Genomic DNA, 24,094 nt, shown 5'->3' with positions numbered 1-24,094 from the left:
GCTTGACCCGCTAAAGACATTTCAAAATCCTTTCATTCAAATATCTGACATAATATTTATGGCCAATCAAACTTTTCGCCGTACACTTTCTATGTGGAAGCCATAAAAGTGCACTGTGTGGTGTTCATTTTTACCCTTTCCTAGCTGAACTTAAGATGGAGCCACACTGTATTTGTCTGTTGTTGACAACTTTGCTGTCACCACCAATCATCTGGTTGAGTGAAATGTTAACTCACTTGCTATTTTTAGCTGTATGCTCAACTTGTACTTAGAAAATGCTATGCATAGTATGCTTTGATCTTTGGCAGATAATAAGGTCTTTAAAAACCATGAAGAAACCTACTAGTAGGTTTCTAAAATGGTTAGAAACCTGCTAGCAGATCTCTAACTAACTTAGTTAGAAACCTGCTAGCAGATAGACCTGCATTGTAAATCTCACTTTTGATCATTGATTTGCTATGCATGCTCTGCAAAGCATATACAGGCTAAGAGCCCATAGACCAACAGAGCTTGACCTACTCCATTCCTTTTATAAGCACACCTACACCAATTCGATTATGGGAGCTAGACTATAACGTTGTAGGTACGTTTGCTATCATAAGCGGAGAATTCCAGAAATATAATGGAGTTCTATTTAATGCCCGTCAATGTTTCAAGCCTATTAAATATGCTTTTACTGTACTTTAAGCGGACTTCCTATTAAAAGAACTAAATAGGTAAGCTTTCTTGTAGAATGTTTATTTGTTTCTTGTAAAAAAAAGTTATGTAGGTGTGAAATCGTGTATATACTGGCTTAGTCACAGAAGGCCTAGCGCCAGACCAAGTATTATTAACTATTGACAACAATGTTACCACTTACTTTAAACCCTTGGTAGTGCTGGCTTTAACTTTATTGTCACAGTAGCTATCACTCTTTGTTTGATCCATCAGCTAACAGAAGCAGCAATAATGTAGCTAGTTACAAGCTTTAATTCGAAAACACGTTCAATCTTCTCTACTAATGGCCATGGTCGCATGACTTGTTTTAACACTGTGACGATTTTGAAATGACGTATAACTCAATCCCACAATGGTTCCACCTACATAGCGATATATATAACGCCCGCATTTTCTAAGTCGGTAGGAATAATGCCCTCAGCTCTTCGTGTTTTAGAAACCTCGCTTTGCTCGGTTTCTAAAACCACGAAGACCCTCGGTCTAGGTTCCTAACCTGTACATACTGTAGCCATGTAGGCTACTGAGAATAATAATTTTTTTTAGGTGAAAGGAGTTGTATCCCATACTTACATGAACAGAAATAAAAGGCGCCCCATGGCTTTTTCTTAACAATAATTGTCTGATAAATGTAATAGACAGACTATAAAACAGTAGAGAAGATGAATCTGTAAGTAATTTGTTAATTGTTTGAAGTACACTTCTATAGCAGTGGCATATCAACCAGCATAATTATATAATTGTACCAAATTACACAATATTTATGAATTATGAAATACATTATATAAATTATCCAGCAAAATTAACAATAGCATATAAACTTAATTTTATGCATGGATGATTAATACCAGTGTTTTAAACAGAGAACAATATGAAAAGTGTCTCTACAATCAATCCAGTTGCTATAGAGAATGCGAGCAATAAGCATAGTAGCCAGCACAGATACAAGAAAGCCACGTTGTGCTATCACGAATTGACACTTTGAGAAAAGAAGTGGAGCACAAGGGAGGATAAAGGTAAGTCCATGATGCATGTATTGCACATACAGCGGTTGAGAAAAATGTACATCTCGGGATGAAGTGATGTCGAACAGTGAAGAAATTATTTTTTAAAAGATTTTAAATTAAATGCAAGAGTTACAATTATTATCATTAATTTTATGTAATGGTATCTGCCTGGATCAAATCGACAGCATCCACTGGATTCTCATGAATGAACCTGAAGAGCTAGAAACATGTAAACATCTAATTGCAGGCCATAGTCAAGAAAATAACATTCAAGAACTAATCAGTCCCATTGCAGTAGTATACTAATCATTCCTCTTCTCTGAAATGAGGCAAGCTAGACATTTGTAGAACACAAGGCTTAATCAGCCATCCCACCCATTGCAGAGAAGACAAGAGGAGTAAAGGTGCCATGCTTTACCTCACATATTCAAGCTTCGTAAGCACACTTCTTGATATTCTCATGATGACGATAAATGGGACTTGGAGCAAAGGAGTGGTTAGTAAGCACATGAAGACTGAACCCTTTGGCATCAATGTAAGACTATTCACATCTACCACCCCAAAATCCATACATTTATAGCACCATCTAAACGTGTCCCATCTCCAGTATTTAGGGTGACATGATCAAACTTTTTGCCAAAAATAGGCTGTAAGATGGTTTCAACCACATTTGGCACACTTCTGTCAACAAAAAAACTGTTAGATCACATATTTCATTGTGTCTATTAGTCAGAAATTCACCTTTGGAGCAAGAAAAAGCATGCTCTGCAGAGGAACACTTAAAGAAATCAACCCGGTAGCCTTGTCCATTGTTGAGTTATGCTGGCTGGAGGCATCAGTTAATCAGTCAGTCAGCATAAAATTCTGTACTTTTAGAATTTCATATAATGATTTAGAAGGGATTGGGGTTGATCTAAAGGCATCTTTCTACCTAAAGATGTTTCCAAGCTGCCATGAAGGGAAATTGAAGTTAGTTTTTAGGTTGACAAGTTTGGCTGGAAAAACCCAGCTCTTTATGATCCCTAATATACAGCAACAAAAGTACTACCATACTCTATGATGCAGCAATAAAAACAGTACTAAAACAGCATTTGAAAGCAATGAAACATTTACACTTACAGGTGGCCAAATAATTATAATAAATCACTGAAACTAAAATTTAGGTCTGCCTGACCACAGTCGCAAGGCTGGAGGTCAATAGAAGCAGTGGATGGCCACCATTATCAAGACACACGGTAGTGTGTCGTGTGGCCCAAGAAGCCAGCATGCCACACCGTGAGTATATTAACAGGAAGAAAGAAAATGCAATTTTCACACCTATGTAGCTCTGTGATCCCTAATCCAATTGGAACCAAATTTGTTAGAGAAGTGCTGGCCAGTTAGGGGAGTCTACATACCACATTTGAAGATAATCGCTCCAGCCATTTCCGAGATACAAGCAACAAAATTTTATTTTAATTTCTTCATTTTTCTTCTTCATTTCGCACACTTTGCAAAATCCACCATAAAACACGAATGCGTGCTTCACTCAGGCTGAAATTTTGCACACTTAAAGGGCGGATCTCAATACCAACTTTGGTAGAAATCCAATAAACAATCACGGAGTTATGACCAATTATTTGCTAAAATAAGGTCGAAGGTCTGTCACGCCCACAGGGTAAACCCCTTGGAGGAATGAGTTGAAAATTGCTATGTAGATGAAGTAACCATTATAGGAGTGCCTTTTTGAGGTTTGAAAGGAATCAAGATAAAGACAATGGAAATATGACCCAAAATCCAACCTGTGTCGCAATTACGCGATTGATTTTTATGAATAAAAAAACCATTAGTTTTCACGCTTACCAGGCAAACTGCTTAGAGCAATGAGCTGAAATTTGGTATGTAGCTGGAATAATCATCATAGAAAGTCCTTGCGGTACTACAGAAAAATCGGATTACAAACCACTGAGTTATGATTCGAAAGGCAACTACGTGTAGCAAATGTTAGATCAAGATACTCAAATAGAACAGTCACCCTAATAGAGCATTCAGCTACATTTATAACTTACTCAATTATAGAATTATATTACATTGCAAGTAATTCTGTAGGGAATTCAGCTACAAACAGTTAATCTGATAAACAAATTAGCTACAGACAAGTCACCCTGTAGAGAGTTCACCAAGAAACAAGTAACCCTGTAGAGAGATCAGCTAGAAAAAGTTATCTTATCGAGAGTTCAGCTACAAAGAAACCGTCATGTAGAGAGTTCAGCTGCAAACAAATCACCCTGTGGAGAGTTCAGCTACAAACAAATCATCCTGTAGAGAGTTCAGCTACAAACAAATCACCCTGTAGAGAGATCAGCTAGAAGAAGTCACCTTGTAGAGAGTTCAGCTACAAAGAAGCCATCATATAGAGAGTTCAGCTACAAAGAAGCCATCATGTAGAGAATTCAGCTACGAACAGATCACCCTATAGAGAGATCAGCTAGAAGAAGTTACCTTGTAGAGAGTTCAGCTACAAAGAAACCATCATGTAGAGAGTTCAGCCACAAACAAATCACCCTGTAGAAAGATCAGCTATAGAACAAATCACCTTGTAGACAGTTCAACTACAAAGAAACCATCATGTAGAGAGTTCAGCTACAAACAAATCGTCTTGTAGAGAGATCAGCTAGAAGAAATTACCTTGTAGAGAGTTCAGCTACAAAGAAACAATCATGTAGAGAGTTCAGCTGCAAACAAATCACCCTGTAGAAAGTTCAGCTATGAACAGATCACCCTGTAGAGAGATCAGCTTGAAACAAGTCACCCTGTAGAGAGTTCAGTTACAAAGAAACCACCATGTAGAGAGTTCAGCTGCAAAAAAATCACCCTGTAGAGAATTCAGCTACATACAAATCACCCTGTAAAAAGATCAGCTAGAAAAAGTTACCTTGTAGAGAGTTCAGCTACAAAGAAACCACCATGTAGAGAGTTCAGCTGCAAACAAATCACCTGTAGAGAGTTCAGCTAGAAACAAGTCACCCTGTAGAGAGATCAGCTACAAAGAAACCACCATGTAGAGAGTTCAGCTGTAAACAGATCACCCTGTAGAGAGATCAGCTTGAAACAAGTCACCCTGTAGAGAGTTCAGCTACAAGAAGTCACATTGTAGAGAGTTCAGCTACAATGAAACTCCCATGTAGAGAGTTCAGCTGCAAACAGATCACCCTGTAGAAAGATCAGCTAGAAGAAGTTACCTTGTAGAGAGTTCAGCTACAAAGAAACCACCATGTAGAGAGTTCAGCTGCAAACAAATCACCTGTAGAGAGTTCAGCTAGAAACAAGTCACCCTGTAGAGAGATCAGCTACAAAGAAACCACCATGTAGAGAGTTCAGCTGTAAACAGATCACCCTGTAGAGAGATCAGCTTGAAACAAGTCACCCTGTAGAGAGTTCAGCTAGAAGAAGTCACATTGTAGAGAGTTCAGCTACAATGAAACTCCCATGTAGAGTGTTCAGCTGCAAACAAATCACCCTGTAGAGAACTCAGCTACAAACAAATCTGCAGTGTAAAAAGATCAACTAGAAGAAGTTACCTTGTAGAGAGTTCAGCTACAACGAAACCACCATGTAGAGAGTTCAGCTACAAACAAGTCACCTGTAAAGAATTCAGCTAGAAACAAGTCACCCTGTAGGGAGATCAGCTAGGAACAAGTCACCTTGTAGAGAGTTCAGCTAGAATAAGTCACATTGTAGAGAGTTCAGCTACAAAGAAACTACCATGTAGAGAGTTCAGCTGCAAACAAATCACTCTGTAGAAAGTTCAGCTATAAACAGATCACCCTGTAGATAGATCTGCTAGAAACAAGTCACCCTGTAGAGAGTTCAGCTAGAAGAAATCACCTTGTAGAGAGTTCAGCTACAAAGAATCCACCATTTAGAGAGTTCAGCTGCAAACAAATCACCCAATAGAAAGTTCAGCTATGAACAGACCACCCTGTTGAGAGTTCAGTTAGAAACAAGGAATCCTGTTGAGAGATCACCTAGAAGTATCACCTTGTAGAGAGTTCAGCTACAAACAAATCACCTGTAGAGAGATCAGCTACAAACAAATCACCCTGTACAGAGATCAGCTAGAAGAAGTCACCTTGTAGAGAGTTCAGCTATAAAGAAACCACTATGTAGAGAACTCAGCTGCAAGCAAACACCATGTAGAGAACTCAGCTACAAACAAATCGCCTTGTAGAAAGATCAGCTAGAAGAAGTTACCTTGTAGGGATTTCAGCTACAAACAAATCACCCTGTAGAGTGTTCAGCTACAAAGAAACCATTCTGTAAAGAGCTCAGCTGCAAATAAATCACCTGTACAGAATTCAGCCACAAACAAATCACCCTGTAGAGAGATCAGCTAGAAGAAATTACCTTGTAGATAGTTCAGCTACAAACAAATCACCCTGTAGAAAGATCAGTTAGAAGAAGTTACCTTGGAGAGAGTTCAGCTACAAAGAAACCATTTTGTAAAGAGCTCAGCTGCAAACAAATCACCTGTACAGAATTCTGCTACGAACAAATCACCCTGTAGAGAGATCAGCTATAAGAAGTTACCTTGTAGATAGTTTAGCTACAAACAAATCTCCCTGTAGAGAGATCAGCTAGAAGAAATTACCTTGTAGAGAGTTCAGCTACAAAGAAACCATCATGTAGAGAGTTCAGCTGCAAACAAATCACCTGTAGAGAGTTAAGCTACAAACAAATCTCCCTGTAGAGAGATCAGCTAGAAGAAGTCACCTTGCAGGGAGTTCAGTTACAAAGAAACCACCATGTAGAGAGTTCAGCTGCAAACAAATCACCCTGTAGAAAGTTCAGCTATGAACAGATCACCCTGTAGAGAGATCAGCTAGAAACAAGTCACCCTGTAGAGAGTTCGGTTACAAAGAAACCACCATGTAGAGAGTTCAGCTGCAAAAAAATCAATCACTCTGTAGAGAGTTCAGCTAGAAGATTTCACCTTGTAGAGAGTTCAGCTGCAAATAAATCACCCTGTAGAGAACTCAACTACAAGCAAATTACCCTGTAGAAAGATCAGCTAGAAGAAGTTACCTTGTAAAGAGTTCAGCTACAAAGAAATCACCATGTAGAGAGTTCAGCTGCAAACAAATCACCTGTAGAGAGTTCAGCTAGAAACAAGTCACTCTGTAGAGAGTTCAGCTAGAAGAAGTCACATTGTAGAGAGTTCAGCTACAATGAAACTCCCATGTAGAGAGTTCAGCTGCAAACAAATCACCCTGTAGAAAGATCAGCTAGAAGAAGTTACCTTGTAGAGAGTTCAGCTACAAAGAAACCACCATGTAGAGAGTTCAGCTGCAAACAAATCACCTGTAGAGAGTTCAGCTAGAAACAAGTCACCCTGTAGGGAGATCAGTTAGAAACAAGTCACCTTGTAGAGAGTTCAGCTAGAAGAAGTCACATTGTAGAGAGTTCAGCTACAAAGAAACTACCATGTAGAGAGTTCAGCTGCAAACAAATCACCCTGTAGAAAGTTCAGCTATGAACAGATCACCCTGTAGAAAGATCAGCTAGAAGAAGTTACCTTGTAGAGAGTTCAGCTACAAAGAAACCACCATGTAGAGAGTTCAGCTGCAAACAAATCACCTGTAGAGAGTTCAGCTAGAAACAAGTCACCCTGTAGAGAGATCAGCTAGAAACAAGTCACCTTGTAGAAAGATCAGCTAGAAGAAGTTACCTTGTAGAGAGTTCAGCTACAAAGAAACCACCATGTAGAGAGTTCAGCTACAAAGAAACCACCATGTAGAGAGTTCAGCTGCAAACAAGTCACCCTGTAGAGAGATCAGCTAGAAACAAGTCACCTTGTAGAAAGATCAGATAGAAGAAGTTACCTTGTAGAGAGTTCAGCTACAAAGAAACCACCATGTAGAGAGTTCAGCTGCAAATAAATCACCTGTAGAGAGTTCAGCTAGAAACAAGTCACCCTGTAGAGAGATCAGCTAGAAACAAGTCACCTTGTAGAGAGTTCAGCTAGAAGAAGTCACATTGTAGAGAGTTCAGCTACAAAGGAACTACCATGTAGAGAGTTCAGCTGCAAACAAATCACCCAGTAGAAAGTTCAGCTATGAACAGATCACCCTGTAGAGAGATCAGCTTGAAACAAGTCACCCTGTAGAGAGTTCAGTTACAAAGAAACCACCATGTAGAGAGTTCAGCTGCAAAAAAATCAATCACTCTGTAGAGAGTTCAGCTAGAAGAATTCACCTTGTAGAGAGTTCAGCTGCAAATAAATCACCCTATAGAAAGTTCAGCTACAAACAAATCACCCTATAGAAAGATCAGCTAGAAGAAGTTACTTTGTAGAGAGTTCAGTTACAAAGAAACCACCATGTAGAGAGTTCAGCTGCAAACAAATCACCTGTAGAGAGTTCAGCTAGAAACAAGTCACCCTGTAGAGAGTTCAGCTAGAAGAAGTCACATTGTAGAGAGTTCAGCTACAAAGAATCTACCATGTAGAGAGTTCAGCTGCAAACAAATCACCCTGTAGAAAGTTCAGCTATGAATAGATCACCCTGTAGAAAGATCAGCTAGAAGAAGTTACCTTGTAGAGAGTTCAGCTACAAAGAAACCACCATATAGAGAGTTCAGCTGCCAACAAATCAACTGTAGAGAGTTCAGCTAGTAACAAGTCACCCTGTAGAGAGATCAGCTAGAAACAAGTCACCTTGTAGAAAGATCAACTAGAAGAAGTTACCTTGTAGAGAGTTCAACTACAAAGAAACCACCATGTAGAGAGTTCAGCTGCAAACAAATCACCTGTAGAGAATTCAGCTAGAAACAAGTCACCCTGTAGAGAGATCAGCTAGAAACAAGTCACCTTGTAGAAAGATCAACTAGAAGAAGTTACCTTGTAGAGAGTTCAGCTACAACGAAACCACCGTGTAGAGAGTTCAGCTACAAACAAGTCACCTGTAGAGAATTCAGCTAGAAACAAGTCACCCTGTAGAGAGATCAGCTAGGAACAAGTCACCTTGTAGAGAGTTCAGCTAGAATAAGTCACATTGTAGAGAGTTCAGCTACAAAGAAACTACCATGTAGAGAGTTCAGCTGCAAACAAATCACTCTGTAGAAAGTTCAGCTATAAACAGATCACCCTGTAGATAGATCTGCTAGAAACAAGTCACCCTGTAGAGAGTTCAGCTAGAAGAAATTACCTTGTAGAGAGTTCAGCTACAAAGAAACCACCATTTAGAGAGTTTAGCTGCAAACAAATCACCCAGTAGAAAGTTCAGCTATGAACAGATCACCCTGTAGAAAGATCAGCTAGAAGAAGTTACCTTGTAGAGAGTTCAGCTACAAAGAAACCACCATATAGAGAGTTCAGCTGCCAACAAATCACCTGTAGAGAGTTCAGCTAGAAACAAGTCACCCTGTAGAGAGATCAGCTAGAAACAAGTCACCTTGTAGAGAATTCAGCTAGAAGAAGTCACATTGTAGAGAGTTCAGGTACAAAGAAACCACCATGTAGAGAGTTCAGCTGCAAACAAATCACCCAGTAGAAAGTTCAGCTATGAACAGACCACCCTGTTGAGAGTTCAGTTAGAAACAAGGAATCCTGTTGAGAGATCACCTAGAAGTATCACCTTGTAGAGAGTTCAGCTACAAACAAATCACCCTGTAGAGAGATCAGCTACCTTGTAGATAGTTCAGCTACAAACAAATCACCCTGTAGAAAGATCAGTTAGAAGAAGTTACCTTGGAGAGAGTTCAGCTACAAAGAAACCATTTTGTAAAGAGCTCAGCTGCAAACAAATCACCTGTACAGAATTCTGCTACGAACAAATCACCCTGTAGAGAGGTCAGCTATAAGAAGTTACCTTGTAGATAGTTTAGCTACAAACAAATCTCCCTGTAGAGAGATCAGCTAGAAGAAATTACCTTGTTTGTAGCTGAACTCTCTACATGGTGGTTTCCTTGTAGCTGAACTCTCTACAAGGTGACTTCTTCTAGCTGATTTTTTTACAGGGTGATTTGTTTGCAGCTAAATTCTGTATAGGTGATTTGTTTGCAGCTTAGCTCTTTACAGCATGGTTTCTTTGTAGCTGAACTCTCAACAAGGTAACTTCTTCTAGCTGATGTCTCTACAGGGTCACTAGTTTGTAGCTGAATTCTCTACATGGTGGTTTCTTTGTAACTGAACTCTTTACAAGGTAACTTATTCTAGCTGATCTTTCTACAAGGGTGATTTGTTTGTAGCTGAATTCTGTACAGGTGATTAGTTTGCAGCTGAGCTCTTTACAGAATGGTTTCTTTGTAGCTGAACTCTCTACAAGGTAACTTCTTCTAGCTGATGTCTCTACAAGGTCACTAGTTTGTAGCCGATCTCTTTACATGGTGGTTTCTTTGTAACTGAACTCTCTACAAGGTGACTTCTTCTAGCTGATCTTTCTACAGGGTGACTTGTTTGTGGCTAAACTCTTTACAAGGAAACTTCTTCTAGCTGATCTCTCTACAGGGAGATTTGTTTGTAGCTGAACTCTCTACTGGTGATTTGTTTGCAGATGAACACTCTACATGATGGTTTCTTTGTAGCTGAACTCTCTACAAGGTAGCGTCTTCTAACTGATCTTTCTACAGGGCGATTTGTTTGTAGCTGAACTGTCTACATGGTGGTTTCCTTGTAGCTGAACTCTCTACAAGGTGACTTCTTCTAGCTGATTTTTTTACAGGGTGATTTGTTTGCAGCTGAACTCTCTACATGGTTGTTTCTTTGTAGCTGAACTCTTTACAAGGTGACTTCTTCTAGCTGATCTTTCCACAGGGTGATTTGTTTGTAGCTGAACTATCTGCAAGGTAACGCTGAACTATCTACAAGATAACTTCTTCTAGCTGATCTCTCTACAGGGTGATTTGTTTGCAGTGTAGCTCTTTACAGAATAGTTTCTTTGTAGCTGAACTCTCTACAAGGTAACTTCTTCTAGCTGATGTCTCTACAAGGTCACTAGTTTGTAGCTGATCTCTTTACATGGTGGTTTCTTTGTAACTGAACTCTCTACAAGGTGACTTCTTCTAGCTGATCTTTCTACAGGGTGATTTGTTTGTGGCTGAACTCTTTACAAGGAAACTTCTTCTAGCTGATCTCTCTACAGGGAGATTTGTTTGTAGCTGAACTCTCTACTGGTGATTTGTTTGCAGATGAACACTCTACATGATGGTTTCTTTGTAGCTGAACTCTCTACAAGGTAACGTCTTCTAACTGATCTTTCTACAGGGCGATTTGTTTGTAGCTGAACTGTCTACATGGTGGTTTCCTTGTAGCTGAACTCTCTACAAGGTGACTTCTTCTAGCTGATTTTTTTACAGGGTGATTTGTTTGCAGTCGAACTCTCTACATGGTTGTTTCTTTGTAGCTGAACTCTTTACAAGGTGACTTCTTCTAGCTGATCTTTCCACAGGGTGATTTGTTTGTAGCTGAACTATCTGCAAGGTAACGCTGAACTATCTACAAGATAACTTCTTCTAGCTGATCTCTCTACAGGGTGATTTGTTTGCAGCGTAGCTCTTTACAGAATAGTTTCTTTGTAGCTGAACTCGCTACAAGGTAACTTCTTCTAACCGATGTCTCTACAGGGTCACTAGTTTGTAGCTGAATTCTCTACATGGTGGTTTCTTTGTAACTGAACTCTTTACAAGGTAACTTATTCCAGCTTATCTTTCTACAAGGGTGATTTGTTTGTAGCTGAATTCTGTACAGGTGATTTGTTTGCAGCTGAGCTCTTTTCAGAATGGTTTCTTTGTAGCTGAACTCTCTACAAGGTAACTTCTTCTAGCTGATGTCTCTACAAGGCCACTAGTTTGTAGCTGATCTCTTTACATGGTGGTTTCTTTGTAACTGAACTCTCTACCTGGTGACTTCTTCTAGCTAATCTTTCTACAGGGTGATTTGTTTGTGGCTGAACTCTTTACAAGGAAACTTCTTCTAGCTAATCTCTCTACAGGGAGATTTGTTTGTAGCTGAACTCTCTACTGGTGATTTGTTTGCAAATGAACTCTCTACATGATGGTTTCTTTGTAGCTGAACTCTCTACGAGGTAACTTCTTCTAGCTGATCTTTCTACAGGGCGATTTGTTTGTAGCTGAACTCTGTGTTGTTTCTTTGTAGCTGAACTCTACAAGGTGATTTTTTCTAGCTGAACTATCTTTTTCCATAGTTGCATGAACTCCATGCAAGGTAACTTCTTCTAGCTGATCTCTCTACAGGGTGAATTGTGTGTAGTTGATCTCTCTACAGGGTGACTTGTTTGTAGCTGATCTCTATACAGGGTACTTGTTTCTAGGTGATCTCTTGAATTCTCTTCAAGGTGACTGCTCTATTAGGATGACTGTTCTATTAGAGTATCTCGATCTCGCATTTGCTACAACAAGTTGGATTTCGTGTTATAACTCCGTGGCTTTAAGTGTGATTCTTCTACACCATTGAAGAGCCTTTCTAAGATGATTACTCCATCTGTACAGCGATTTTCAAATCATTACCCCAAGCGGTTTATCTGGTAGGCATGGCAAGCAGTCGTTTTTATTAGCTAATCTCAATTGCATAATTGTTACGCACTGTTGGTTTTTTCATTGTATCTTCCTGGTTTTTAGCTCAATTTCTTTAAAACCACAAACGGTTGAGGTTCAATAGTTAACCTATTCACCCACCGATTTTCAGCTTCTTCCCATACGTGGTTTACCCTGTAGGCGGGACAACATTTTGGTGTTATTTTTCGTGGATAATTGCTCATAACTCTTTACCTGTTTATCATATTCCAGCCAAAGTTGGTACCGAGATGCGCCTTTATACCCCCTTCTGTGTGCCAAATTTCAAGGCAATCGGATATGGCGTTCGCGTTTTATAGCAGTTTTTATAAGTGTGCGGCAAGAGGAAGAAAATAAGAAGAAAAAAATTAAGAAACCAAGCCAATTTTTGAAGTCGCATATCTCAGGAATGCTGGAAGAGATTTCGCTCAAATTTGGAATGTGGAGTGCTGAAATTGACGGGCATGTCCACAGTAAAAATCGTCTTGTTTCATCAAGGCAATACAGAGCTACGGAGGTGCGAAAATTGCATTTTCATTCTTCCTGTTAACATACTTATGGGTGTTGCACACCGGCTTCTTGGGCCGCACGACACACTACCTTGTGTCTTTATACTATAAGTGAATGAAATGATGTGCACGTATAAGTATAATGGACTGACTTTTAAGGTATACGCATGCAAATGAACATGGCAGTGGCACCACTGGCATATAACAAAGTAATTATGGACATCATTCCTAAAGCATGAAATAAGTCCTAAGTACATGATGAATCATGATCATGTAACATAGATATAAGATGTTCTTATAGAGTGATTATTGTTATTATTATAACACTTAACAGTGACCAGCACTGAAGGTGTAACAGTAACGTGTGCTGCAGCCTTGATAGATGTATCTCCCACACACACCAGACATGCATGGAACAAGTGCATGCATATTCACATCAACAACGCATCTTGTTGGTACAATTATGAAAAAAAAAGAAGGAGGTTAACACATACCCCAGGATAGCATGTATCTCTAAGGTGCACTATATTGGGTTCACAAATAAACACATTGGCGGAGAGTAAAAATAAAGATAATAGTCTGCAGAGAATACAGAGTACAAGTTAACACTGTAAATTTCACAAACTAACTTACAGAGTTAATTCACACACTTTTGTTTTATTGTGCTGAGGGTCATTGGGTATTAACATATCAAAATGCCATTATGTTTGAACAGTGTTTCTCATTGCAACACTTTTTGTGTATTAAGCCCTCTGTATGTATGTATGCAACTCTGCATTTAAAATGAGTAGTGTATTAGAGTTATTTAGCCACCTTGAATACAAACTGATCTTCTCCCTGTAGTTCCTCCAGCAGTCAGTCCTGAAGTGATAGACCAGACACAAAATGAGACAGACTCAGCTTCATTCACGTGTGAAGCTACTGGTGAACCAGTTCCTACCATCAGTTGGTACTTTAATGATGTTCCAGTGGATGTGACTAATACTACAAAATATACTGTATTAGTGACATCATTAAATGTCACTACTAACAGTAGTAGACTAACAATAATGAGTGTACAGTCATCTGATGTGGGTACCTACACATGTAATGCTACTAATGTAGTATCTAGTGACACTAGTTCTGGAGTACTGACTGTTAATGGTGAGGATTATTTTATTACCTAAAATCTGATGTGTACATCATTTGGTGTTTTATAGTATCACCAAACATTGTTGTACCAGTGGAAGGACAAGAGTTTACTATCACTGAAGGAAGTAATGGATCAATCACATGTGCAGCTACAGGTTATCCTCCACCAACAGTTGTATGGCTGAGTATTGATAGCAATGACAGACTGATGTTTGGTGATCCAATTATGGTACCAACTGGTGTTGGTAATGTGACTAGTGTAAGTGTAGAACTGATGGTGACAGGAGCTATGAGAATAGACACTGGAATGTATACATGTTCAGTTAGTAATATTGTCAGTAGTACTACTAGGAATATTATCATCACTGTACAGTGTAAGTTAAAGAGCTACCTGTTCTATGTATATACACCTATACAATATATTATTACATACATAGATTTACAAAAGTATTGTATGCAAATGTACATGTCCAGCAAACAATTGAAAACCAGGGAATGAAAAATTCAAAACCAAAATGGATCTTAGTAACAACACAGGAGCCATGTACTGCAAGCTTCCAAATTGCAAAGGGAGGAGCATAGTACTTACAAATGTGCATGATACAGTGGTCAGAGCTTCTATATGCTGTAAGTCTCATTCTGTAAATCAAGGGATGTATTGAAAGAAATTGGAAATGACTGTTCTATTAGAGGACTTTAAGTATAGGTGTACGTTCTATTAGAGTATTTCAACAGAGCTTTGTATATAAATGTATGGGCTTCAGTTATCCAAGCGATTCACTTATCTGAACACTTTTATCATTGCCTGAGAACAAAGGGGTTCAGATAACCAAGGGTCCAATGTACAACCCACAAGCTTATGATAACTACGTATGTACCTCTGTGAGGCAAACAACACTAATATAATCTATACATTTGTACCTTATGTCACCACGTTTTTTGCACATGACATAGTGAATAATAGGGCATGGTCTCTAACTGACTTAGACAATAGGAGTATTATTTTAATGGCATGTAGGTGAAGTCATTGTGGCATTGGGCTATGTGTCCTTTTAAAATCATCACACATGTTGAAATAAGCACAAATAAGTACAAATTTTGCACATTATTACTGCTTTCTCGCTCAAGACAGACTTGGATTGCAGTGATAGTGCAGTTAATGTCAATAGTCAACAAGTGAGTTGTTGTTAGTACCTATGGCATCACAGCACTTGAAAAACAGATAAAATAGTTTGCAGCTTAAGTTGAATTATGTTGTTGCTTATGGCCCCACAACAGTAAGAAAGCCAGACATTATGTTGAGCACAGACCACACTCACATTACAGATATAATACATTCTATGTACAAGGAAGTTTACCCACTAGGTCCTTGTAAAGTCCTCCAATAGCTTAGTAGAAGACAAAAGAGGTTTAAACACTCTAGTAAACAAATGCACAGAATTTTTATGTGGTATTTCAGTACTTGTTCATTCATCGTAGCGTATGTAGCTACAACATTAAGTTATACGTACCTCCCATAGTCAAATTCTGTTAGGCATGCTTGTAAAACGAATGGAGTGGCTATGCACTATGACTGGTCGGCCATGCACTGTGGACTATTAGCCTGCAGTATACGTGGAAAATATAACAAATCAATAATCAATAGTGAGATTTGCAACACCTGAGATTTTATTTAAAAGACCTCATTGTCTTCTAAAGATCTCAGCATATTATGCATACCACTGTCTAAGTCAGGAAAAAATTACCCATTTGGATCTCTGTGTTCTAAAACGCAGCTTCACCTTTGGTTTTAAATCCACAAAGATCCTCATGGTTGTTCTATATTCTCTAACTATAACTTGATGTGCATGTAGTAATAGTTAATACTAACACATCATGTACACTGTAGATAAACAGTTAAGTGAAAGTTGCTCTCCCATTGATTGATAAAATTCTGCTGCACAACAAGAGTTATACAATTATTATTGTACATTATGTCATAGCTCATTACACATCAGAAGTGTCTATAAAAGCAGATACAAGTACACAAAAATTTTTTGAATTTTCAACTAGAGTAGGGACCATAGCACATCGATAAAAAGTACTGAAGATATAACACTTCTTATTGTTTTACAGTGATTTAATATCATGGACTACTCCAACTTGTTTCAGTACTTTTTATCGATGTGCTACGGTCCCTACTCTAGTTAATAATTCCAAATTTTTTCGTGATTGTTTGTTAACTGTTTTTGTAAACAATTTTATTATGACTGGTAAACCCATGTATACCACATCTGAAAAGGCACCATGCACCCCAGCTATATCAATTATCGTCTGAAAAGTGAAGTATCCATTACGCTTCATTGTCAGCTATGTTCAATCCATTACACGGCATTTCGAATCAAGAACTGTTCAAAAAGCATTTGCATTCTACAATACATTTGCTTATATGTGATTTAGCTAGCCTCATACATTGCTCATGCTCCAGCTATCACTGACATGTTTTTGCTACCGAATGTAACTGTAGCTTTAGGCTCTATGGGCTTTTCTGGAGCATAGTAATACTGTATAATTATTTAATTTATTATGGCCCGTGGAAGTGTTTTTAGCATTTTTCTTCCCAGTGACAGAAGACAAGATTTCAAATAGCATGCTTCACTCGAAGAAACTACAAAAGTGAAATTCATATCTTCCTTCACGACCAGTAACTTAAAAAATCACTTCCATAGGACCTAGATACTTTAGTGGTTTAGTTACATGTATTGGATTCACTGATCTGTTAGTGTGGATTTTGGAAACACGTTTTTCTACTATCGTGGACCACACACCCATTAACAATTGTTATTCTGTAGTGAAAAACAAACAAATACAAATAGTTGTATTGCTGCCACAGCAGATTGTTGAAATTATTTATCCCTGCTTTAGTAAAACCATGTTTTGTGATTTGTGACCGGATTTGCAATAAGGTACGTTTTTCACACACAAAATTTGATCCATTTTTTAAACTTTGAAGCATCATAACTTTTTAATCATAGCATACCATTGCGTGAAATTTTCCTTGAGTATAGCTATGGTATCTGGCTGCATTTTGATACTAGGTGCAAGTTAATCAGTGTACGGATTCATATGTTACATCATTTTGTTTGCTGGTATATAAAATGTGTAGAAAAGGTACCTTTTCGCAAATCCGGTCACATTTGTCACCCTACAAATTTTTAAAATACACCATAACCTTAACAGTTTTAAGTGCAGCTAAAATTAATGCCTAGGTAATGGTTTTCAATTTCGTAATTTGCTTTTTTTTCATTATAAAATATTTTTCATATGCAAAACTTATACAAAAATTTTTTTACAGATGATCGAATTACTCTAATAGAGCAGCCATCACAAAAATCATGCAAAAATATTTTTTACACAAAAATTACCACGAAAATTGTTTGCACGAAACTAAAGCAAATTATGGTACATTTAAACATAGCAAATTTCTTTTATTATTATTTTTTTAGAAAATTGGTGTAATCTTGATAATGAAAAGTGAAAATGATTGCTTTGCTCTAGTATTTTTTTGAAATTCTCTGACGTTAAAATAATCAATTTTACCAAAACAATTTACCAATTTTATTAAACATTGTTCGGTGCATCTCTTGATACAGCAGCAGTGTGATTGTTACACACTGTTGCTGTATCTAGAGATGCACGGATAATCGGCTTGCTGATTGGATCAGTTGCCGATATGGCAATTTCTACCATATCAGTAATCAGCACAAATGCTCAATGGATCAATATTATTACCGCTAGTTTTTATGAAAAATACTACTATTTTTATTTGCATTGCAGTATTTAAATAGCCTTCTTGCCCAGTATACAAATAATTGTATATGTATATAGCACTAAGCTACAAGAAACCATACAAAATGTACATGCAAGCATGGTTGTTATTGTTACTATTCTTACCAAAATCTTCTGAATACAGTATAGCTGTTATACTAAGAATTAAAGGACTGCACCACAGGACGAACTAAACAATCTGTCAACAAGCCATTTTAATAACTAATCAAAATACAGAATAATCCATGCGTGAGTCTTTGTAAGAGCATTAATTAAAACTTTTGTGGTGCCTAATTGTCTGGGTAGTGTAATAAAGGCCACACCACCATAGGTACCCAGGTGCTTTATAGTTAAAAGTTATGTTTTTTCAATCCTAAAGATGTAGTAGTTACACCTGTAGTACTATTTCATTTACATTTTACAAAACATGCAAATTTGTGGTCTTCCACACACATCCAATTTACAAACTTTGACAATTCATAACTTGAGATTGGAAATGTTATTGACTTGAGATTTGGTCACAAATGTGCACCAACATAGGATAATAGATGGAGAAAAATTCAGGTTTGTGTTGTTCCTGAACGCTAAGTTATGGTCTTTCAAAAAATTCATAGAATTGGATGTGTGTGGAAGAACCCTTTTTGCAAATCTGGTCACATATTGGATCAGTATAATCAGTATCGGCTCTCTAAGGTGCAGATTAATCAAATGTATGTACAATTAAAAAATCCTTATCAGTACATCTCTAGCTGTATCATCATGGTATTTTTTCCAAGCCACAAAAGGTATTTTTTAATTTCAATAGTTAATCAATCCAAGTACCGATTTTCAGCTTCTTCCCATTAGCAGTTTACCCTGTCAGCTTGACAACATACTGGTGTTATTTTTTTGTGAATAATTATACTAATAGCCCTGTAACTGTTCAAATTGATATCAAGATTTTCGTTTTAATTCTTCTTAGGTGTGCCAAATTTCACTATGCATTTCCTATATGAACTCTATAAAGCTACACTGTCTTTCCCAAACTTGTAATAGAGTCTTTTGTCTTTGATACCTTTACTGTCACGACCAATTATCTGGTTGGCCAAAATATTATTATTGTCTTGCAAAGAAATCTATTTTTGTAGCTGTTTTCTCAGAGTTCAGCTCAACGTGTACATACTAAATTCCTGCCCATGAAATATACCTATAGTCAGGGAATTTTAATATAATCTGGGAATAAATTCCTTACCAAGAAATTTTTTTACCAATGTGTTTGTAAAGGTGTCTACTAACCCTCCTCAAAAGATTTAAACACAACTCCCCTAGGGGAACTCATGACAGCTGCTGGAAGTTGGACTACCCATGAGCCTTATTTGGAAATATTTGAAATTGTCTGATTGCTGTAAGCATAGTGTGAAATGTCAAACTACATAACTCAAACTATATTGTACCCTTCCAAGGGTAGATTTATGGGGGAGGCTAAGAGCCCCCCTTTCTCTTTGCAGAACAGTTTCAGTGAGTACTATTCCTAAAGCAATAGCCATTATAATTAAATATTTTAAAGTATCTTTATAACATGAAGGACATAATGCATTCCTGACAATATTTATATTACTGTACCTCAGTAAACTGCTCCCAATAATGAGTAAAGGCAAAAGACTAGCTTCCTTTTCTTGAAACATTTGGTTTGTTTTATTCCCATGGTTACAAAGGTTTTAATTGTGGGTTTTTGGCAGTGAATTCTACAAGGGCTCTTTTGCATCTATTAACCCTTAAACGCGCATGAAACTTTTAAGGAATTAGTCCTGAATACGCACAGAACATTAATTTATGGAATGTGTGTTCACACAAAACAAACTTATATGGTGAGGTAAGACAGCCTTTCCTAAATCTATTAGCCTAAAACCATATATCAGTAGAAAGCTTATTCATTGGTATACTTGGGGAAGGCTAAATAACCACTGTAACAACAATGGCTTACTTGTTATAAAGCGAAGAAGATCGATGTCTTGCTTTATCGCAACGCCACATTCTTCGCTTCAATCGTAGTTTCGATTGTGGGTTTAGTCACGTGAGCTATATATGGCCTGATTCGCCATTGAATGGCCATTCGAGTAGTACTTGTTTGAAGCAAATCGGACGAACTGTCAAGGAGTTATAGATCATTTTCTAAAGGTATGTAATATATTTTTTGCAGTTGGTTGTTGAAAATTATTTTCACGGCAATTTTTGGTCTTATGCTTTCGTCGTAGGGTAAACCCCTAGGTATCATTTTAACGCTTATTACATCACGAGTAGAATGGCACAAGTTACAAAGCCATATGATAAACGCTTCAAAAGTTACAGCGCTTTGTTTACAACCATGCATAAAAGCCTATATATAGGCTTATGCATTTTCAAGACCATGCGTAATCTGCCTATATATAGGCTTATGCGCGTTTAAGGGTTAACAGGTTATCCAAGTGATAGTGTAGTAAGTTGATAATAGATATCAAACAATAACATCCTACAATAAGTTGTAAGTTATGCAGCAGGAATGATACTGAAAAAAAAGAAATGGCTGAAAACACTGCCTTTAGAGAGCGACATCCCCCCTCCCCTAGGTTGGCATCCCCCCTCCCCTACAACACTACATACACATGTGCTGTATGGTTTGTACTTCATGATAAGATGAATGGTAGTCGTACAATAGAGATTATGTCAAGAAAGAGAATTGCACACAATCCTAAGATAAGAGATAGTGCCAAGTAGACAGGTCCACCTGCATATTTTGCATTCCATGTAGCAATAGCTACAATCAATTGCCCAAATATGTGCTAAAATGAAAAACAAACAAAGAAAAACTGAGTCCACCAGTCCAGTCCACTAGTCCAGTCCACTAGTCCAGTCCACTAGTCCAGTCCACTAGTCCAGTCCACTAGTCCAGTACAGTGATTGTATATAACCCTCTCCGTGCCTATCTACAAACCCAAGACTGGATGCTATTGCAGAGCATGTCTTTGGACCCCAGTGGCTATGGATGGACATTAAGGAGTAAAGGCTATGAGCCAGTTCCAACATCAGTGCGCGAAATAACAGTCCGCACAGGGACATTGGAAACAGTGGAAATTGAAAACTGAAACTGAAAACTGAAACTGAGAAACTGAAACGGAAAAACTGAAACTGAAAAACTAAAATTGGTCAAAACTTCATATTAACAGGTACCTCTTAACAAAGACCACCTCTATAATAAGACCACCTCTATAATAAGACCACCTCTATAATAAGACCGCCTCTAAAATAAGACCACCTCATTATAGTAGTTATGTCAAGTAGGTCCAAAAATATAGCTAAGGTGTACTCATAATGTAATAAAGTATCAATCAATCAGACAGTACTTAAAAGTTGAAATGACAGCTGCAGGGTTGTACAAAAGGATATACTATCTTTTATAATGCCAAGACCTAAAGTCCATGGTCATGTCACAAATGAAAATGGAGCAATTGCATGCATAATTGAATTTGATAATGGATTTCTCATGAATATTATTGTGCATGATTTAGGAGCTGCATAGTTACAAAATCAACATTAATGATTCTTGACTTTGTCTTAATAATTGTTAGGCACACGTAATAAGCATCCTCGAAGATTTAAAAACCTGAGGTGACATCAGTAATTACCGAGACGCAGGTAATTATTGACAGGTTTTTAAATCCTCGAAGACATCTATCACGAGTGTGTAACTATTACCAAGACACAAAGTCCAAGATCATTAATTTAACTATGCAACTCTTAAATCATGCACAATTCATGAGAAATCCAGTATCAGCAGAGTAATTGTGTCTGCAATTACCCTATTTTCATTGTGACATGACCATAGACTTTAGGTCTTGGTATGGTAAGATAGTATATCCTTATGTACAACCCTGCAGCTGTAGTTTTAAGTACCGTCTGATTGATTGATACTTTATTACATTATGAGTACACCTAATGGCCTTTTTGTTGGACCTACTTGACATGACTACTATAATGAAGTGGTCTTATTAGAGGCGGTCTTATTATACAGGTGGTCTTATTACAGAGATGGTCTTTGTTAAGAGGTACCTGTTAATATGAAGTTTTGACCAATTTTAGTTTTTCAGTTTCAGTTTTTCCGTTTCAGTTTTTCAGTTTCAGTTTTCAATTTCCACTGTTTCCAATGTCCCGTCAGGACACTGACAATTTCTGGTCAATTACACTAGTTGTCAGGCCATAATTGAATTTGTCCGGAAACAATGTCCTTTCAAGGTAAAGCATTGAGTTTAGAATGTGATAGTAGGAGGCCAGAAATAGTGACATTGGCATGTAATTGAGTTATGTGTTTATGGTTTGTGGTGTGGCCACAAAGCCATGTCCAAGAGACCAACAGGTTACGTACATTGCACAGCCTGTTGACTCAGTTACTTGGCAATTGTACTTATGACTTGTTAGCCATTACTAGCTTGTACTTGTGGTATTCATCTGTACACTCAACTTGCATTTTAAGCTATATAGAATGGAGTTCATTTTTTACAATTCATAATAGAGGCACTATTTCATAGCAGCAATAGTATAGTTTGACTACATAGCTATTATCAAGAGTTAATAATAAGAGAGGAGAGTGTCTAACGCCATATAGTCCTGCAATAGATGATTGCGCAGAAGTTAAACGGCTTCTTTTCTGCGTAACGTACAGACTGGCTAGTATATTTTCGCATATAACCACAAAGGCTATCCCAGACACAAGAGCGTGCATTCAACTCGATATTCAAGTTCACCACGAAGAGCATCGCTCTGTTGCTTAAGAAATGTGGCTGTTAATCTCGAAGATAACTCTGGGGGAGAGCGTCTGAGAAATCAATAAACATTGAACCAAAGGCGGAGTATCGCTTCGAATATTTACTGCTTCGCCATGTTACCCTACCTTTGAGCATTCTTCAATTGAAGGAGCACTGTTCCCTGTACATACCTGCTCAGTGTTTAGTTCAGTCTTCGAATATTCTCGAGGATTCATCACGGTGTGGCTAAACTAATTGCGGTTAGGAAACGAACAGATACTAGAAGCCTATACGTTACACGGAAAGGAAGCCATTTAACTTCTGCGCAATCATCTATTACAGACCTATACAGCGTTAGACACTCTCCTCTCTTATTATTAACTCTTGCTATTATAATACTGAGTTAATTCTCCTTTGAGTCCTTTCCTACAAATGCTCCTGTAATAGCACTGAATTTATAGGACCTTATATGTGACCAGAACCCTAAAATGTTGTGCTTTTCTGATCTGTCACTGTTATTGAGTGAAAAGTAATAATCAGTTGAGTGAAAAGTAATAATAATCAGTTGTACAGTGACCCCAATGCTTGAAACAAATGATTTGGCAAGAAAGGAAAAATGCTAAAAATGTCCGGACAAATTGATTTATGTCCACTCAACTTTCATGTTGTCCTGACAGTGTGTCAGCACATGTCTAAAAAGTTATTTCGTACACTGCAACATTAGACCCTATGGCACCTGATGAATTTTTAAAGTTCATAAGCTGTAATTGTAAAGGAGATTGTAGTAACCGACAGTGCAGCTGTAAGAAGAATAATGTCAAGTGCATCTCAGCATGTGGAAATTGCAAAGGAATTACATGCAAGAATTGCATTGATGATGGAGAGTCTGGAGAAGACCCAGACGTTGACTTATGAGGCAATAGACATTATCAAACTAGTCCTTAAGAAATACATGAGTTCCAACTAATAATAATAATAATAATGAGTGAATGTGGTCTTTTCATCAATTTCAGGAGTGGTTAAAAGCTTGCAATGTATACATATTAAACCACATGATTTGCTGTACTAACAGCAAATCAACCATTTTCAAATAAGGTCATGGATAGTCCAACTTCCCGAAGCTGTCACTTGTTCTCCTAGGGGAGTTGTGTTTAAATCTTTTGAGGAGGGTTAGTAGACACCTTTACAAACACATTGGTAAAAAAATTTCTTGGTAAGGAATTTATTCCTAGATATGCCAAATATCTGCTAATATCCCCTGACTAAACCTATTTATTCAATAAAATGGCAAGTGAATTTTCCATTTCAGTGGACCTTTTTTTAACAGGAAGAAAGAAAATGCAATTTTCACACCTATGTAGCTCTGTGATCTCTACTCCGATTGGAACCACATTTGCTAGAGACATGCTGGCCAGTTAGGGGAGTCTACATACCAAATTTGAAGAAAATCACCCCAACCATTTCCGAGATACAAGCAAACAAAATTTTATTTTAATTTCTTCATTTTTCTTCTTCATTTCACACACTTTACAAAATCCACCATAAAACACATATTCGTGCTCCACTTGGGCTGAAATTTGGCATACTTAAAGGGCGGATCTCAATACCAACTTTGGTAGGA

The 24,094-nt window shown here is 37.7% G+C and overlaps 1 protein-coding gene across 1 annotated transcript in view; it reads left to right on the top strand.

The window, feature by feature from the left end:
* The window catches only part of LOC136255293 (hemicentin-1-like), a 37,753-nt gene that overhangs the window by 1,741 nt on the left and 11,918 nt on the right, over positions 1–24,094 (top strand). The window contains exons 4-5 of the mRNA XM_066048021.1: positions 13,622–13,921; positions 13,978–14,283. Coding sequence (XP_065904093.1) covers positions 13,622–13,921; positions 13,978–14,283 — 606 coding nt within the window. The remainder of the gene's footprint in view (positions 1–13,621; positions 13,922–13,977; positions 14,284–24,094) is intronic.

Source organism: Dysidea avara, chromosome 5 (genome assembly GCF_963678975.1).
Source record: "Dysidea avara chromosome 5, odDysAvar1.4, whole genome shotgun sequence".
Lineage (NCBI taxonomy): Eukaryota > Metazoa > Porifera > Demospongiae > Dictyoceratida > Dysideidae > Dysidea > Dysidea avara.
The sequence above is the reverse complement of the archived record's forward strand: the minus strand, read 5'-3'. Positions and strand labels throughout refer to the sequence as shown.